The sequence below is a fragment of the Netta rufina genome (genome assembly GCF_964035555.1).
Source record: "Netta rufina genome assembly, chromosome: 1".
In the NCBI taxonomy this organism is placed as follows: Eukaryota; Metazoa; Chordata; class Aves; order Anseriformes; family Anatidae; genus Netta; species Netta rufina.
In genome coordinates, this window is record NC_140123.1 from 62947504 (window position 1) to 62964805 (window position 17302).

The following is a 17302-nucleotide window of genomic DNA, read 5'->3' on the forward strand; positions in this document are numbered from 1 at the left end:
CACAAGTAGAGGTGTGAAATGTTTTAGAGCTTCTTAGTGTTTGAAGCTGACATCAATACATTCTGAGCCTTTTCTCTTCTCTGTTTCTAGTCTATGAAATGGTGCGATGAAGGAATTTATCTGCTGGCTTCACAGCCTGTAGATAAGTGTCAGTCTCAGGATGGTGCAGAATCAGCGTTACAAGAGATTGAGAAATTCCTGGACACTGGCGCAGGCAATAAAATCAAGGAGTTGAATAAAATTTACAGAGAGTATGCGCAAATCCTCAATGAGGACCTAAAGGTACCAGAATATATTTATGTATATGTATGCATTCATTTGTTAATTTTAGAATTGCTTTCTTAAAGAGCCATCAATAAAGCTAACCCTACTAGATGACTTCATGCTAATCATCAGAGCAAGTACTTACACCTGGGAACTGGAAAGCTGGCGCATTTCCTTACTCAAGGTGGTAGTCATGTCCTATGTTTGGATAGGCATCAAGGGCTCCAGAGCCTATTAATAAAAAATTCAAATTTTCAGACAGTAGGATTTTTTATTTTTTTATTAAAAAAAAAAAAACTCCCAAATGATATCTTCTTTATGTATCTTATCTCTTTGAGATATCTTCTTTATGTAGTTAAAACATGACTGTCCCTGATCCTTGCACAACTCATAGGAAAAAGCAGTTACAAAGCAGAACTTGAAAATAGAATCACAGAATGATCAGGGTTGGAAGGGACCACCAGAGATCATCTAGTCCAAGCCCTCTGCTCAAGCATGGTCACCTAAAGCATGTTTCACAGGATCACATCCAGGCAGGTTTTCAGTATCTCCAAAGACGACGACTCCGCAATCTCTCTGGGCAGCTTTTCTTTCTTGCTGATACCTTCTCGAAACAGAACCATTAGATGCTTTCAAGAAAACTTTTCCCTGATTTTTTTTTTTTTTTAATTTGAAACCTGAATTCCATTGGTTTCTCTACAGCAAGCAGAGAAAATATTTTGCGATGTTCCAGTTTTTAAGTGTACCGAATAACTGTAAATTATGCCTTGTTAGGAGAGTATGGTAATATTTTTATATGTAGTATAAAAGCAATAGCCATTTCAAATCAATGTACCGTAAATAGCTGTGTAGCTTGTTGATAGCTCTCTGACAGTGATTTTTTTTTTTCCTATGGCAATGGTAGGAGCATGTGCAAAAGGTTTTCCAGAAGCAAGAAAGCATGGAAGAAATGTTTCAAAAGAGACAAGTAAGTCTTAAGAAACTGGCAGCTAAGCAGACACGTCCTGTTCAGCCAGTTGCACCAAGACCCGAAGCCTTTGTAAAATCTCCTTGTACCTCTCCAGGTAAGCAACTGTAGTAGCCTTTAAGTATTTTTTTTTCACTGTGCTCAGAAACTAACAGCTGTAATTTGTGGTTGCACAAACATCTGTGTCAGATCCGCTCAAGTTCTAACTGCTGTTTGATTCTGGTTTACGTGCTTAGGTCTTCAAAGAGATCATGTATCCAACTCAGAAAGCGGTGTGCTTCGGAAGGTAAACTACAGAAGAGGAAAGGTAATTTTTTTTTTCTCTGTGTTTTTCATGCGCATACTGCTTGAGAAAGTCATAACGCAATAGAATATTCAACAACTTCAAGAAGAGTGAGGCAATTCCACTGCAAATGTGATGGTATTGCCCCTATCAAAGTAACTCTGGTTTAAATAGAGGCTGCTTTGTCACTGGGCTGGGTATGAGAGAAGGTAAAGTAAATAGTTGCCTATATTAGGAAAAATGTTAGGGGCAGCAAAATATAAAATCTATGAACAGGAAACATTTATTATTTGCCAGTAGTAACTGGCTACTCTTAAAACTGACGAAAGTGAAGAGGTAGTTGTCATTGGCTCACAGATAGCTTCACCTGACCTAAGGGGTTGCCATTCCCAAGTGGGGAAGGTCTTCCTGCCCCGCCTCCAGCAGGGAAAGTAACCTGACGGCAGCAACAGAAACAAATAGTTCCCCACTATGTTAGAGAGTCGAATTAACTCAGGAAAGGTTCAGCAAGAGTCAAGAGACGATGCAAGGAGAAATGCAGGACTGCGTGGCCAGTAGGGACAAGAGTTGGAGAAAAGGGTTGGTTTTGGGGGGTGGGTACTTGAAAGCAGAACCTCTCCTTATTTCAGAAGATCTGGGATTAGCTCAGCTATTACAAGAGTTACTTTCTACCAACCAGAAAGTTAGCACAGTACCTCATTTTTAGCTTGGAAAACAGACTAGGGCCAGCATTGCCTCCAAAATTTAATGCTGATGCTCTGATGTTGCCTTGCTGGAGAGGGGTCTTGAGCCATGATGTTTTCTAAGCCGGCCTTTCATGGTGAACTCCCTGAATCTAAATCTTCATGTGTGCTTCAAGACCTTCGTGTTGACTTTTTCTTTTTGCTGAGTTTCTGCAAAATAACTTCATTTCTAATGGAGCAGAGTCTTGCCTGTGAAAACGCATGCAAATAGAGCTAAGTGCAAAGCTCCATATTTTGGAGTGCTTTCACCCCCATCTGTGATGCTGTGATTATTTTTTGTTTGTTTGTTTCCTTCTTTAGAGTGAAATGACTGAACTCCATCAAAGCAGAGGAGGATCCACGATGGATGATGTAGAAAACCTAGCTGTGCTAAGGCAGTAAGTATATTTTGATAAACAACAAATGTTCTTTCTCTGATTTGGTTCCAGTAAAGTCTGAGTTTGGCTAAGGATTTGATAAGACAAGTATGCTTCTCTGAATTAAGTCTCAGTGCTTTTTGAAATGCATTGGCTGTGTTCTGTACGTAGAGGAAGGTATTTCAGTCTGTCTGCAGAATTATTTCTAGTTTATGTAGTACCAGAGTCTAGTTTTGCTTCAGCAAGGTAGTGCTATGGCAAGATAACTGCATATTTTCATTTCAAAGATGACGTAGTTTTGAGGAATAAGCCTCCTGTAAATCTATCAGAGATTTTGGTCTCCATGCTTCAGAGGACTTTTGGTGTTTTCTATTTGACTCTTTTTAGTCCCTGTTTTGACAAATCTTAAGAAAAATCACCTTCCTGTACAAACACTAAATAGCATCACACACATTCCAAAAATAACTTAATACCACCTGTGTGTGGTATAGCAGAACTTGCATTTCTACCTGAAAACTGGATGCTCTTGGTGTCATATCACTGTTGTAACCATATGCTAAATCATCCAGAATTACAAGCGGGGGAAAAAAGAAGTGTGCTTGCTTGACTATGAAGGAAATTAAACTTTAAAATGAGGCACTGTGCCTCATTTATTAGATGTTTCTAAGTATAGTGGAAAGCCTCAATTTTAAAATGACCAGCGTAACTTGAAATCTGTATTTGATAATCCTTTGCAGCTCTAACTCTTGCAAATACAGCATAAACAGATTTTGTGATAAACAGTGATAAAACTGTTCACTGCTTCAGTTCAGCTCCTACAACACTTAAAATGCTAGCTTTTGGCTTTTTTTCCTGTTTAAACACATTTTCAACTTTAAAACATTTTTAAAATGCACGCTTCTCAATAAGGACATATGAACTGTTGACAGAAATGTCTATGAAAATCACATTTTACTTGAACTGGAAATGTTTCTTTTATTGTTTGAAGGAAAGTAGAAACAGACAAAGTTAATGTTGCCTCAATATTTTGCTTAAGTGAATAGGCCTTCCTTAATTACCGTTCTTTGTTTACAGGCATGTAATTAATGAACTTATTGAAACTGAAAGAGCATATGTGGACGAACTTCTCTGTGTTCTTGAGGTAAAGATTAAATTTCACTGTGGCTGATATGAATCTAGTTCTGTTTCATTTCATGGATGTTCATATGCTTTGCTTATCACTGTAATGCCTCCTCTTGTCTCATCAAGCAGTGTGGTTGTTACATCTCTGTCTGGTATTTTCCTGTCTCATATTCCAGAGGCAGGAATGTACAATATTTTTCCTAGAAATACTCATGCAACTAGGATTTTATATTACTAAACACAAATTCAGCAGAAAATAAGATGTGCCTGATTATTTAGGTAGAACACAGTGACATTTGTAATGGCCATTAATTCCTGCAGAAGTTCATTACAGAGTCTTGGGTCAGCTCCAGGAAGATAGAGTCATACTGGAATGTGAATTTGCATTGAAAGAAGAAATTCACACTGGAATGTGACTTTGTGTTGAGAAAATTTCGTATCAAAGTAGCAAATCTACTTATCACATCCTTCTTTGTAGATCTTTAGATGATCTTTCAATTATCTTGGGTAAAACCATGGCAAAAGAGTGCCTTGGAATAATAACATCTTGAATCAAAATTGTAAAGGAAACAAAGGTGTTTCCTTTGCTTCATGTTTATGGAGGCATAATTGCAGTACTGTGTGTTGCTTGTAGATAGGGTTCTTGTACAGGGTTCTGTATTGTTCCTCAGATTTGTCAAGTCTTCATACATGGACGCATCATTTTGCTGTAGCCCAGTTTGATTGTAGGAGATGATAAAGCTTCAGATAACTTGAGGGTGAGTTATTTCAGTCAGGATGTGTCAAAATTGAGCCAGTCGGGCACTTCTGGTATCCATGCAAGTGTTAGGCTCTTAAATAGGAGCTGTCTTAAATTATGTAGCAGTGATAATTTCTGGGTAGATACTTTCAAGTGAGAGTACTGCAGGAACTCTGGCCTTACCTTTGCCTAGTTTCTGCTCAGCTTCCAATAGCGTTGCTGTTCTGGGTTCTGTCCAAATGCTGGGACATGTCAACAACAGGATAGCTGTCTGATGTGGGGTAATAAAGCAATATAGGTCTGGAGTGGACCTTAAGGATTGCTTTATTCCTTGTGTTTGTATGCAATCCTATCAGTATAATTTTGTTCTTAAAATCAAGATTCAAATGGTTGAAGGCTTTTTGGTTCTTCCTTCTGATAATGGAGGCTGTTACAGAATCTTTCTGTTCTTCTAGTATTTCTCTTGTTTTACATATAGTGCAACCTTTTCTATTGCTAGGTCGAGTGCTCTTCATTTTCTGCCAATACAATAGACTATCAAGCACTCTGACCATGCCAAGCTCATTTCTCAATATCTCCTTGAAGTTTGTTATTCATCTCTCTTGAACTTGGGTGATCAGAACTGCCAACAATAACTTTGGATCGGATCCTTGCTGATGGTTCAACGGCAGTCTTCCAGCTTTTGAGTAATTCTTATTATTAGTCCATGGTTATGACAATTTCCCCAATTCCTTTGTTTCTCCTATGGTACTCATCTTTCCAGTTTTCCCGTAAAAGTAACTTGGTACTCTTTTGTACAGATGGTGTCTCCTTTTATGTTGCATTTCTTTGCGATGTATTTTCTCTCTGCAAAGGATTCCAATGGAAAATTAAAGGTGGTTTTTTAAACAAATGATTAAAAAAAATGATAAAAATCTAATCACTAGCTTATCCAAACGTCTAAATTCTTGAGGCTAGCTCACTTTACCAGCTTTTTCTCCTACTTTTTGTCATTTGGACATAACTTTGAAATTGAGAATCTTGATTGTAGGTGTAATTTTGCTTATCCTTTTTATTAGAAATCTGTCACTAATGTGGTTATTTTTTGTCTGTGAGCACCTTATCCATGACAGTGTGGTTTGGGGGAAGAGAGAGATCTGATCCAAATCTAAAGTAGGTCACAACATCTTCCTGCAGCTGCTTAATGCATTAATAGCCAAATCTTGCATCATTCCAAATGTGTGTTCTCCAATCCATATGATCTGTTCTTCGGTAAACCACATGGTTTAGTTCAATTCCCCCGATTAAACTGACAAATTCAAAGGATGTTGTTTTAGCTTCTTTGTCTCTGAGAAGATGACTAAAAGGCATTTGGTAGTTCATTCATACAGAAGCCTAAGAAAGGCAGGTACCATTATTTGCCATTAAATTAAGCTATTCCATCACACTTGCTGTGTATTACTAGCACAGGTACTAAAGCATTCTTGCACTTTTTTCTTTTCTTTTTCCTTCCGTCTCTGTCTGTCTTCCCTGTGAGATCTGTTAATAACAGAGTAGTGTCCTCAGGGTACCAGAGAAGAGCACTCTTGAGCTAAAGCCACGTGTGTGCCCTCTTTTCTTTATTTGTGCCAAATATGCATATGCAGAGAATGCGGCCTTATATGATAAATGGAAAATGCCATAATCTAAAGTTGTGGCCTCTGGTGGCAAGTCTAATGAAAGTATCTTTGAAATAGAATTTGTAGCTTAATGGTTTCTGTTATCTGTAGAAGTAACTGTAGTCGTAGAATCATTAAGGTTGGAAAAGACCTCCAAGATCATTTGGTCCAACCTTCCCCCAGTCAGCAGTATCACCCACTAAGCCATGTCCCTAAGTACCTCATCCAGCCTTTCTTTAAGCACCTCCAGGGATGATGACTCCACCACCATCCTACTCCCTCATCATTAAAGCCAACACTAACATGAAGATTTACATGTGTACTAGAATTGTGGCTTTAAACTCAGATGTGTAAATTCTAACACAAAAATCAAACTCTGACCTCTAAGGAGAATGAGAATTCATAGCCTTTGGTTGGTGAAACATTTGCAAACATTGTTTCACCCTTGCTCAACTAAGAATTCCAGTAATTATTCAAGCATCTTTCTAAGGACTTTAGGTGTGTTTCTCTAAATTGAGGGAAGAGCAGAATTTGTAGACTTATTTAATGACTAATATAGAACTTTCTTTGCTGTTTATCAGCCTGCAAAGGCAGATTGCCTTATAAGAGAGAAGTACTACAAGTAAAAGGAGGTGATCAGTGGGAAATGATCATGCGCTTCTTTGTTCCAGGGGTATGCTGCAGAGATGGACAACCCCTTAATGGCTCACCTCATTTCACCAGAACTCCAAAACAAGAAGGATATTTTGTTTGGGAACATGGAAGAAATTTATCACTTTCACAACAGGTGAGGATTTGCATTCAGATATAAAAATAGCATTTGAATGGTTTTCTTGTACTCTTAATCAGACCTAAATTGCTAAAAGATGCTTACTGAGTCCAACCTGGCAGTCTATCAAGTCAAAATTCATATTATATTGAAGGAGAAAACCAGAGTGTTTACAAATGATGAGTAAAGCTGTGTGAAACTGTACCTGTGTTCTGAGAACATTTAAATAAAATTTTGGCAGTGGTCATCTTGAGGAAAGGTATTGTGATCTGGTTACAAGCTAATTAAAACAAAGTTTGGTGGTGTTTTTTTTTTTTTTTTTTTTTTTTTTTGTTGGTTTGTTTGTTTTTATGAAACTTACTATGGAAAGTAAATTACCCTAAAGCACAAATTGATACTTTTGTATCTTCTTGAGGCTGTTTAATGTTATACTCAAGTGACCTTTTTGCTGCTAGAAAAGTACTTTTCTTCATGTGATAATATTGTAATGGTTAGAAAATAAGTATTTTCAAGTGATATAAAGTGTATTGAATAGTTGTTTCTTATTCAGGAAAAACTAAAATTCAGGTTTTGCCACTTTTTTATTATTATTATTTGCTCTGTGTTGTTTGGTGGCACTTAGAAGGAAAAAAAACAAAGACTTTTAAACTGTACAAATCCTGCTGCTTAATACACAAGACAGGGAAACAAACTTTTTTTCCTGAAAAAAAAATCTTGTATTTCCTTTCTATTACAGCAACAGTAAGCTAAAAGAAATTGGTCAGAATGTTTGTTCATTTCATTTTGCTGTCCCTCTGTAAATACCTGATCTAGAACAGCTTTGTTAATTTCATAGTACAGAATTACAACTCTGTTTCCTAAGTTTAGAAGACAAATTGCAAGAACGTGATCATTTACTATGACTTTTTTAATATGTGCTCTAATAAAATCTTCTTCCTTGTAGAATATTCTTGAGAGAACTAGAAAATTACATAGAATACCCAGAACTGGTAGGACGTTGCTTTCTGGATCAGGTATGTGTCATCTCATGCTGGTATTTTATTCATAAGCTATTCTAAGGCTGTTACAGATGAAAGTAATTTTCATGTGGCAATTGCCACCAGTTCCCCCTTTTTTTTTTTTTTTTTTTTTGTCTTGAACAGGTTTGAGAGTTGGGAATATTTTCCACTGTGTAGAGTCATTAATTTTGACAGAAAGAGCTACTAGAGTGTTGAAAGAAAATTGCTTTATTAAAGTTGCATTTAGGAAAACATGAAGAGGAGTCATGTACTGGATCATTTCACATCACTGTAACTGATTGTTGTACTTGATTAGCTTTCCTTACTGGAATTTTGTTTGTTTCTCTTTTCTTAAAAGAATACAACTCAGCAGAGTACATCCTTTTTTTTTTTTTTACTTTTTACTGTGAAAATGGAAAGCTATAACAGAATTAAACTTTTTAATCTGGGATTTATTAAACAGTGAGTCTCGCCTGTAGAATACCAATGGCTAGATAGGAATCTGTATACGGAAACTAATCTTAATCTGTTACTGCTAACTATTGAGGCTTTGAAACTGGAAGTATTCATCCCTCTCCCTACCATTTACTGGAAGCAGCCATGAGGATGGTGTTTCCTAAAATGGGAGGGCTGAGGTGTTTGTGGACTTCCTACCTAGCCTTTCAATTAAATCTAAAGTTACCTTTTCAATGCAGTCTCGCTTCCTTTTGCTTTCAACAAATGTTGAAGTGATGCTGTTCAGTTACTAACTCATCTGAAGTTGGCAAATGTGTAAAAACAGCTACAGGATGGTGAGTTTCCTGCAGAATTAGAACTGTGAGGCCATGTCTAGATTTGTAAGAAGGTGATTGTGAAGCCCTGCAGATGACTTCAGAGTATATAAAACCATTCATGAGTTATTTGGGATTTTATATATATTTCAATGCAACAGTGAAATGAACTACAGAAAAGCTCAGCATCTAGACAGTATCTAATTTGAGGTCACCTGAGGGGTTGTACAGTTCTTGGGTTGGCCATCTCTGTTAGAGAAAGTGGAAACATTCATAAATAAATGAATTTCAGAAAGTGAAAATTTCATGAATAACAAAATAAAAATAATAGATTACCCATGTGTGCAAGTCTCCTGAAGATACAAGAGCACCATGAGACCTGTGTAAGCAACCATGAATGAAAAATAGCAAACTCTTGAATACAATGTTGAAGTGATAAGGGGGCAATAAATGACTTTATAAAAGAGTAAATAGATAATAAAAGAGTAATAGACGTAGTAATAATAAATAGATGTAAAATAGTGAATAATAATAGTAAATAGATGATAAAAACTTGGTAAAATAGTAAATAAATGACTTAGGAAAATTTCCATTGAAAAGCACAAAATAAAAATTTGTAAAGAAGAACAAAGATTTTTTTTTTTACTAAGTTACACAGAGGAATTCATGTTCTGGCATTAATTGAATTACATTAAAAGATCCCAAATTTTTCATGTTGGTGTAAATATATTTGTAAATATAACATGCTTCTTCATCAGGTGTCTAATATTAAACTGAAATAAAAATGAACAGGAACATTTTATTCATATATTCCATGCACAAAATGTGTAGCTGTTACAAAATTAGTGACTTTGAATAATTGCTTTTGCTAGGGATGCCTCAAGGAATTGCGTTATTTTTTTTCTTTAGTCTTATTGACTGTGGAAAAACTTCTTATGAACTTAATCTATTAAAATCATAAGAATTGAGTAATATTTTGCTCTTCTCTCCAATTTCAGATGGAAGACTTCCAGATTTATGAAAAATACTGTCAAAATAAACCTCGATCTGAAAGTTTGTGGAGGCAGTTTTCAGATTCTGTATTCTTTCAGGTGTGCTTGCTTGAATCTCTGAAATATTTCTGTATTTGTTTTATGTTTAAATTAGTAATTTATCTCAAGAACAAGTGACAAAAAATGTTGATTGGTGTACCAATGAAATCTGACACTGATTACAGGAATGTCAAAGGAAACTTGACCACAAGCTCAGTTTGGACTCATACTTGCTGAAACCTGTTCAAAGAATAACCAAATACCAGTTATTGCTAAAGGTATGTGTTATAAAACTACATCATTTTTGGTTAATAAACAAAGTATATTTTTTTTTGCCTTTTTTTTTAATCCTGTTACTCTCATCCTGCTGGAAAGAAATCTAAAAGTTAGTAGAGAGGTGTATAAATTAAAACAGAAGGAAATTCCAGTCTATCAACTTTCAGCTCAGTTCTTTTCTCCTTCAGCCAAAAAGCTACTAGTAGGCAGACAAACATTAAATATTACCACAGAGGCACCATGTGTAACTTCTTTTGCCCTTACATTTCTGCTGAAGAGATGAAGACATTGATTAGGAAAAACAAAAAGACCAAGAAAGTTTTGCAACAAAGAGAAGAGAGCGTCAGAAGTACATGCTACTTGTCAGTTATAGTGGCCTCATGCATGTCACAGGAATTAGCTTTGCTGGATTTGAGAAAGTGTCCAGAAAGCTTCAGTTAAACAGTCTTCAAAGCAACTCACATTCTAGGAAATGTACTTAACTGAGCACACTCTCTGGTATTTTTGCCACTGTGATTCATTTAGACATACTGAGAGAGCAAAATGAGAGGAATATACTATTATAAATTTTAAAATGAATGTCTAAATCTTTGCCATGCTTGAAACTGGCTTGTTTTAGGAAATATTTACCACATAGACATGAGTTTCAACAATTGTTTTTTACAATAGTTTACTATTGCATTAAAACAGTTAAAGTTAACAACTTTTAAAGAGTTAATTACTTTAAACTTACCTGAAGAGAGGAGCATTTGAAAGGTTTCTATTTAAAGTGTCTTTACTTTCTACGCTCTGTTACTAAATGCTTATTCTCATGCTATGAAGCCTGTGGGGTTCCACATGAATTTGCCTCTATGTTCATCTGGAACCAAATTAGAAGATGCAGCTTCACCAGTAAGCTCTTTGGAGAAGGATTACATTTTTAAATGTGTAGACAGCGCTCAAAGTTTTGGTCTGTGATTAGCATTCCAAGCCATCCCAGGTCTTTGCAATAACTCAAATAATAAATGAAATTTGCCTATATTTTTATATTTGCTAGCTGTAAAAGTACCAAATGTTTCAGGTTGGTTTATTTGCTTTAAAAAGTGGATGTGACATTGGCATTTGTTTTGTTTTTAGCACTTGTGAAAAATGCTTGCCAATTTAATATTGTAAAATTCTTAGGTACTGCTTATAAAAATGTTTGGATGAATGTGCAGGTAATTAGTAGCAGAGATAAGAAATAAAGAAGACCTTGGGGTCTTCTGAGTTAGTCAGTATTTAATCCACTAGATTATATGGTGTTGACTTCCCTGGATAACTTGAAAAATGTAGGCCGAATTTGGTGTTAAAATTCAAATATTCCTAGTTATTGCTGTTTCCAAAAAACTAAGTATGTTGTCATTTCTTGCCCCCTCAGGAAATGCTGAAATACAGTAAGAATTGTGAAGGAGCTGAAGATCTCCAGGAGGCGTTAACTTCTATACTGGGTATTCTCAAAGCAGTTAATGATTCTATGCACCAGATAGCCATTACAGGCTATGATGTGAGTAACAACATTTTTAATTTTTTCAGATACATATGTACAGTGTACTCCTTGTTACATACTAAGAATGAGAAGAATCTTGTACAAAAGATGCCTTTAAACTGCATTATGTAATTATGTGATAATGGGAAGAGGATCTGTGTACTCTTCTGAAGTTTTCATGCTCTGAATAATATTTTGCTCTGTCTACCCAAGTTTTCTTTCTTTGATCTATTTGACACCACGTTAAAAACAGAAAAATCATAATGAACAGCGTGTTCTAGGCTACTGACACATGGGAGTTACTTCTAGTTTTTTATATCCATGTGTAAAACTACACCTAAAATTTCTGGAAGAATGGAGCAATGCAAGGAGTTTTGGAGCAGACACTTGAAAAAAACAATGTGTATTGTACCTCTCCCTTTTTCTATGTGTAGATCTCCGTATCTTTGCTACTGGTACTCTTGACTGTAAAATCCTGCCTGAGCAGTGTAGGGGAGAAAGAATATTAAACACTGACTATATTTTCATTACCTCTCCATACTCAACATAAACACTGATGTGAGAGATTACTTGGAATGACAGAACTTGTAAAGACCTGTTCAGAGAGTGTGTTTTAGTCAGATGTTACCTCTTTGTAGTTATAAATATCACTTTTTGTTCCAGGGAAACCTGAATGAGCTGGGCAAGCTTTTAATGCAGGGATCCTTCAATGTCTGGACTGATCATAAAAAAGGTCACTCAAAGGTGAAAGATTTGGCACGCTTCAAGCCAATGCAGCGACACCTGTTCCTCCATGAGAAAGCAGTGCTGTTCTGTAAAAAGCGAGAAGAAAATGGAGAGGGATATGAGAAGGCACCTTCTTATAGCTACAAACACTCCTTAAATGTAAGGCATTGAGCAGTCCAGTAAGGTAGTGGTACTGAGGGCTTCGTTGCAATAATACAAGTGTTTTGTTTTGTTTTTGTCAGCAAAGATACATGATAGTTTTGCAGTGTGAACTTCACCCTTTTAGGCAAACGTAATGGATACTGAAAGTCTGTGTCACTTGGTGTTGCTGGTGGAGGTGGAGGAATTCTCCTTTGCGAAAATCTAAACCATACTAGTGTAGATGAATGGCAATTGCATTAATCGCACAGAAAATAGATGTCAGATTTTTCAGTATTCATTTGAAGAGACAGCTTGTGAATCAGTCTCAATTTAACAAACATAAGCCTTTCTTCCCTCTGAGGTAGCCAAGCTGACACGAAGTACTGAATGTCCAAAATGCAGATTGTATTATTAGTTATTCTTTTCCTTGAGGGAGAAACCAAATATGGTTTTCCTTTTCAAAAATAGATTGCTAATGAATATTATTAGCCTTCTGCTTCCACTGTTATCTTAATTGCAATTTGGTAGGTCAGCTTCTGTTCTCTTTGCTTCTAGATGGCAGCTGTTGGAATAACAGAAAATGTCAAAGGCGATGCAAAGAAATTTGAAATCTGGTATAATGCAAGGGAAGAAGTTTACATCATACAGGTAATAACATGCCACTACCTTTAAAAGATTTTTAAAGTGCGTGGTGTCTAACCCAACAGGATCTGTTTTGTTTTGTTTTTCTTTTCTTTATTATATCAGTAATAGAAAGTGATGAGAGAATGTAAAAATAAAACAACAAAAAAGTTCACATTGCATAGGTTAAATCATAAGCAGTTTCATAAATGATATGTTTCAAACACAGTGTCTTATTTAAAAAAAAAGAAAAAAGTACATCTGTGTTCCCCAATATTTGTGGGGGATATTGCATACACTTGCTATTGCTTTCACTGGAGTTAGTTAGGGGAGAATCACAGAATGCTTTGGGTTGGAAACGACCTTAAAGATCACCTAATTCCACCCCTATGTCATGGGCAGGGACACCTCCCACCAGACCAGGTTGCCCAAAGCCCCATCCAGTCTGGCCTGGGACACCTCCAGGGATGGGGCAGCCACAGCTTCTCTGGGCAACCTGTACCAGTGCCTCCCCACCCTCTTGGTGAACAGTTTCTTCCTAATATGTAATCTAAATCTCCCCTCTCTTAGTTTAAAACCATTACTCCTTGTCCTGTCACTACACTGCTGAAGAGTCCCTTCCCAGCTTTCCTGTAGGCCCATGTTAGGTACTGGAAGGCCACTGTAAGGTCTCCCCAGAGCTTTCTCTTCTCCAGGCTGAACAACCCCAACTTCCTCAGCCTGTCCATGCAGGAGAGGTGCTCAAGGCCTTGTTGAATCTTGTGAGGTTTGCACAGGCCCAGCTCTCAAGCCTGCCCGGGTTCCTCAGGATAGCATCCCTTCCCTCCAGCATGCCAACCACACCACACAGCTTGGTGTCGTTGGCAGACTTGGTGAGGGTGCACTCAATCCCACTGTCCATGTCACTGACAAAGATGTTAAACAGTGCTGGTCCCAATACTGACCCCCTGAGGAACACCACTTGTTGCTGATCTCCACTTGGACATTGAGCCATTGACCCAAATTCTTTGTGACCAATTCCTTACCCCCTGAGTGGTCCATCCATTAAGTCAATGTCTTTACAATTTAGAGACAAGGATATCATGGGGTATGGTGTCAAATACTTTGCACAAGTCCAGGCAGATGATGTCAGTTGCTCTTCCCCTATCCACCGATGCTGTAACCCTGTTGTAGAAGGCCACCAGATCTGTCAGGCACAGTCTGCCCTTAGTGAAACCATGTTGGCTGTCACCAATCACCTCCTTATTTTCTATGTGCAAGGGAGCCAGGGGAAGACTGTAACGTTTGCACACCCTTCTCGCTCAGTGCGTTCAAATTCTTACAAACGGTTTCTGTTCACTGAGGGACTAGATAGAGGGTCTAGCTGTCCTTCTTGAAGGATTCCTCTAAGACTGTGCTTTGGCTTGAAGCTGTTTGTGTAAGAAGTATTCTCTGCTTGATGGCTGATTGTATTTATTTTTGGGTAGGCACCAACTCCTGAAGTTAAAGCTACTTGGGTAAATGAAATAAGAAAAGTGCTGACGAGTCAACTGCAGGCGTGCAGAGGTAAAATATTTTGGATATATACACACATTTTTTTTAATCTCTTTTCTCTTTGAACTTCAAAAACCTACTCTGTTCACTGTGTAGGACTGCAAAAATGAAAAGCTTAAAACACAAACCAGTTTAATGGTTCTTTTTCTTTTCTCCATTACAGAAGCTAGTCAGCACAGGACACTTGAACACACACAGAGTTTACCTCTACCAGCATCATCTTGTACAAGGTAAGTAAGTTTGTTGTCTAATCACTCTACTTGTTTTGCAAATATACTAACACATTCACTTTATAGTTCTTTATTACTCCTGTCCCTTAATACTGACCCTTACATCTTAGGATTTTTTAGGTCTCTTTCTAATATAAAGCTATGAAGCTTGGGGTTTATACATCTCCAGAACTCATAGTCATAGTTCTGGAGAGCAACAGTGGCACAGGTTTTATAGATATGTAACTTTCTATGCCAGCCAAAATTCTGATGGTATTATAGTTCTCTTTGTTGAACAGCTAATTATATACTTTACACCCCAGGTAAGAGAGTTATGTAGCTATGTGAAGCAGCCTTTTTCTTTGTTCTTTTCTCTCACCATTTTCATGCTGTTTTTCTTTTTGTCTTCTGCAAGGGCATTCTTTCTTGTTTCTTTCTTTTTTTTCTTTTTCTGCTTTACCTTTCTTATTAAGTGATGTATTTCAAGTCTCTAACTCTAGTGTTTCAAGTTTGGAGTCAAGCTTTTTAAATTTTTGTGTTATGTCCTTCACCGTACCAAACTATCTAAGTATAGTCTCCTGCTGTCTCCTGCTTTTCTGCCCTTATCTGACCTCTGCTATTCACTTTTTTCCTCATGACATTATGTGCATGTGTGTACATATGGGTTTTACCATAACCCATATACTCATGTTCAGTCATTCCCATGCGGTGTGTGCTCAAATATGTATCAGTAGTGCTCTGCCCTCATGCTTCATGCATCTAGTTATCACTTACAGAGCATTTCCCAGATATGTGGTATTCATGGGATCTCTCTCCTTTTCACTCCCAATCCGAGGTGTAGTGGGAATCCTGCTGCAAGATTCAACATATTATCTTTGTTCATTCCTTGTCTGTTTCCTGAATTAAGAGCTTTTAAAAGGCAGAGTTGTTTTTTTTTTCTTTTGCTGTTTTTTCCCCTCTCCTTAGCATATTCAGAAGGAAGCTGTCATCACAGAATATGTCTGTAGTGAGTGTCTGTGAGTGGAGGTTGTACTGAGCAGCTGCCTTTTCAGTAGCTTCCACTGTCACAGTATGTGTTTGCAGTCACAAGGGGAGCTTTTCTACTTCATATGTGCTCATGGTCTTTCTACGCACAGTCACCAGTGTGCATAGCTTCAACTCTAGAAGCTATGAACTGAGAAGCAGCTAAGAAATGGTTCTCAGCCTTTATATCTGCATGTAAAAGGCAACCCGTGACACAAGGTTATCACCCGCATTCAGATTCCAGTTGCTGGAGATGGACTGATTGTCTTCCTTTTCTTCCAATAAACAGTCCCTCAAGGAACAACATCAGAAACGCAAAAAAAATGGATGAGAGGAAAGCTGACCTCACAAGCCTAGAAGGTTATGTCACCACAGTAGCACCAAAGTACCCCGAGAAAGGCAAAGGTGAGTTTACACGTATGCATCGTGATCTTTAGCTGTGAAGAGCATGCTCACGCTGCAGATGCACAGGCAGATCCACCAGCACAGTAGCCATGGTAATACAGGCAAATGCAACGTTACACCTGAAGGAGCAGGACTTTGCTGCTGGTAGCCCCAAGGCAGCCCACCCACAAGGTGCTGCGCACACTCTGTGTGAACATGCCAGTCCAAGCTGTCCTTACCTTGGGGTTTCTGTGTTCCTCTGTGTGCTGTGGACAGGCCCAAAACTTCCCTAGTGAAGGAGAGAGAGAAGGAGGTGGGAGGAACTATGGGTGATAAAGACTGTAGTAGATCTTCTCCTAGAGCTCCTCAGTTGTCTTCTGAATAAATTCCTTGGCATTACCTTTTTATGAAGAGGATTCTCGTGAATTTTGCTTTACATAACTGAGATTATTTACTGAACTAGTGGTACTACAAACCCCTGTACAAATAAGAACAACTTGCCCCCGGGTTCTTTTGTTGTACCTGGACTTTCAGTTTTTCCTTTCTCATCCCGAAGTGCTAGTTCCCTGGCAGGGCTGTGAATGATTTTTTGCCTTGACCTTTTCTTGGCCTTCTCCCCTTTCTTTCTGTGTCTCTTTTCCTTTGTAGATGACACTAGCTCTACCTCAGAATGCTCTGTACTGTCAAAAAAGCGCTTTACGCTGCAGGGCTTTACTAACCTCAAAAGTCAGAAAGGTAATTAAAAATAATAATAATAAAAAAGAAAAAGCTAGATTGTTTTCTATGTAAGGTTGTAATTGGAACACCTTCGTGTGTGTAGTGTAACAGGTTCATGTATGCTTTTTCAATGTATATATTAGCTTGTTCTCCTATGTTCAGGCTAGGTTCCTGCATCACAGACCATGACAGGGAGATTTTTTTTGAGAGAGACTGGCTCCACTGTGGGAGAGGGAGATACAGCCTGCAAAGATGGAGAGCTGTTGGAGATGTGAAGGAAGGAGTGCAGTTTCTAGTGCTTCTGGTCTCACTACTAGAGCCTAAGAAGGAGTTCAAAGTGCCCTCTTCCTGTAGAAAGCCTAGAGGATGTTACCTTCAGATCAAATGCCTGGCCTGCTTCTAGCTTCAGTGGATCTGCCCCAAATGTACCCGTACTTGGCAAGAAGGAATCAAGGTTTTGCTGGAGTGTTTCTGTGTTAGCTTCCCTTC

At 37.7% G+C, this 17302-nt stretch overlaps 1 protein-coding gene across 3 annotated transcripts in view; it reads left to right on the forward strand.

Moving 5' to 3' along the window:
- Positions 1–17302, forward strand: part of MCF2L (MCF.2 cell line derived transforming sequence like) — a 100429-nt gene that overhangs the window by 75575 nt on the left and 7552 nt on the right. For 2 of the 3 annotated variants that reach the window (XM_084303420.1, XM_084303421.1), the window contains 15 exons: positions 91–282; positions 1169–1328; positions 1468–1538; positions 2558–2634; positions 3688–3754; positions 6783–6898; positions 7824–7893; positions 9647–9739; positions 9865–9957; positions 11352–11477; positions 12123–12344; positions 12882–12974; positions 14414–14492; positions 14644–14710; positions 16002–16117. In XM_084303420.1, coding sequence (XP_084159546.1) covers positions 91–282; positions 1169–1328; positions 1468–1538; positions 2558–2634; positions 3688–3754; positions 6783–6898; positions 7824–7893; positions 9647–9739; positions 9865–9957; positions 11352–11477; positions 12123–12344; positions 12882–12974; positions 14414–14492; positions 14644–14710; positions 16002–16117 — 1642 coding nt within the window. Of the gene's footprint in view, positions 1–90; positions 283–1168; positions 1329–1467; positions 1539–2557; positions 2635–3687; positions 3755–6782; positions 6899–7823; positions 7894–9646; positions 9740–9864; positions 9958–11351; positions 11478–12122; positions 12345–12881; positions 12975–14413; positions 14493–14643; positions 14711–16001; positions 16118–16744; positions 16832–17302 lie in introns of all 3 variants that reach the window. The other variant, XM_084303422.1, reaches the window with a different exon arrangement.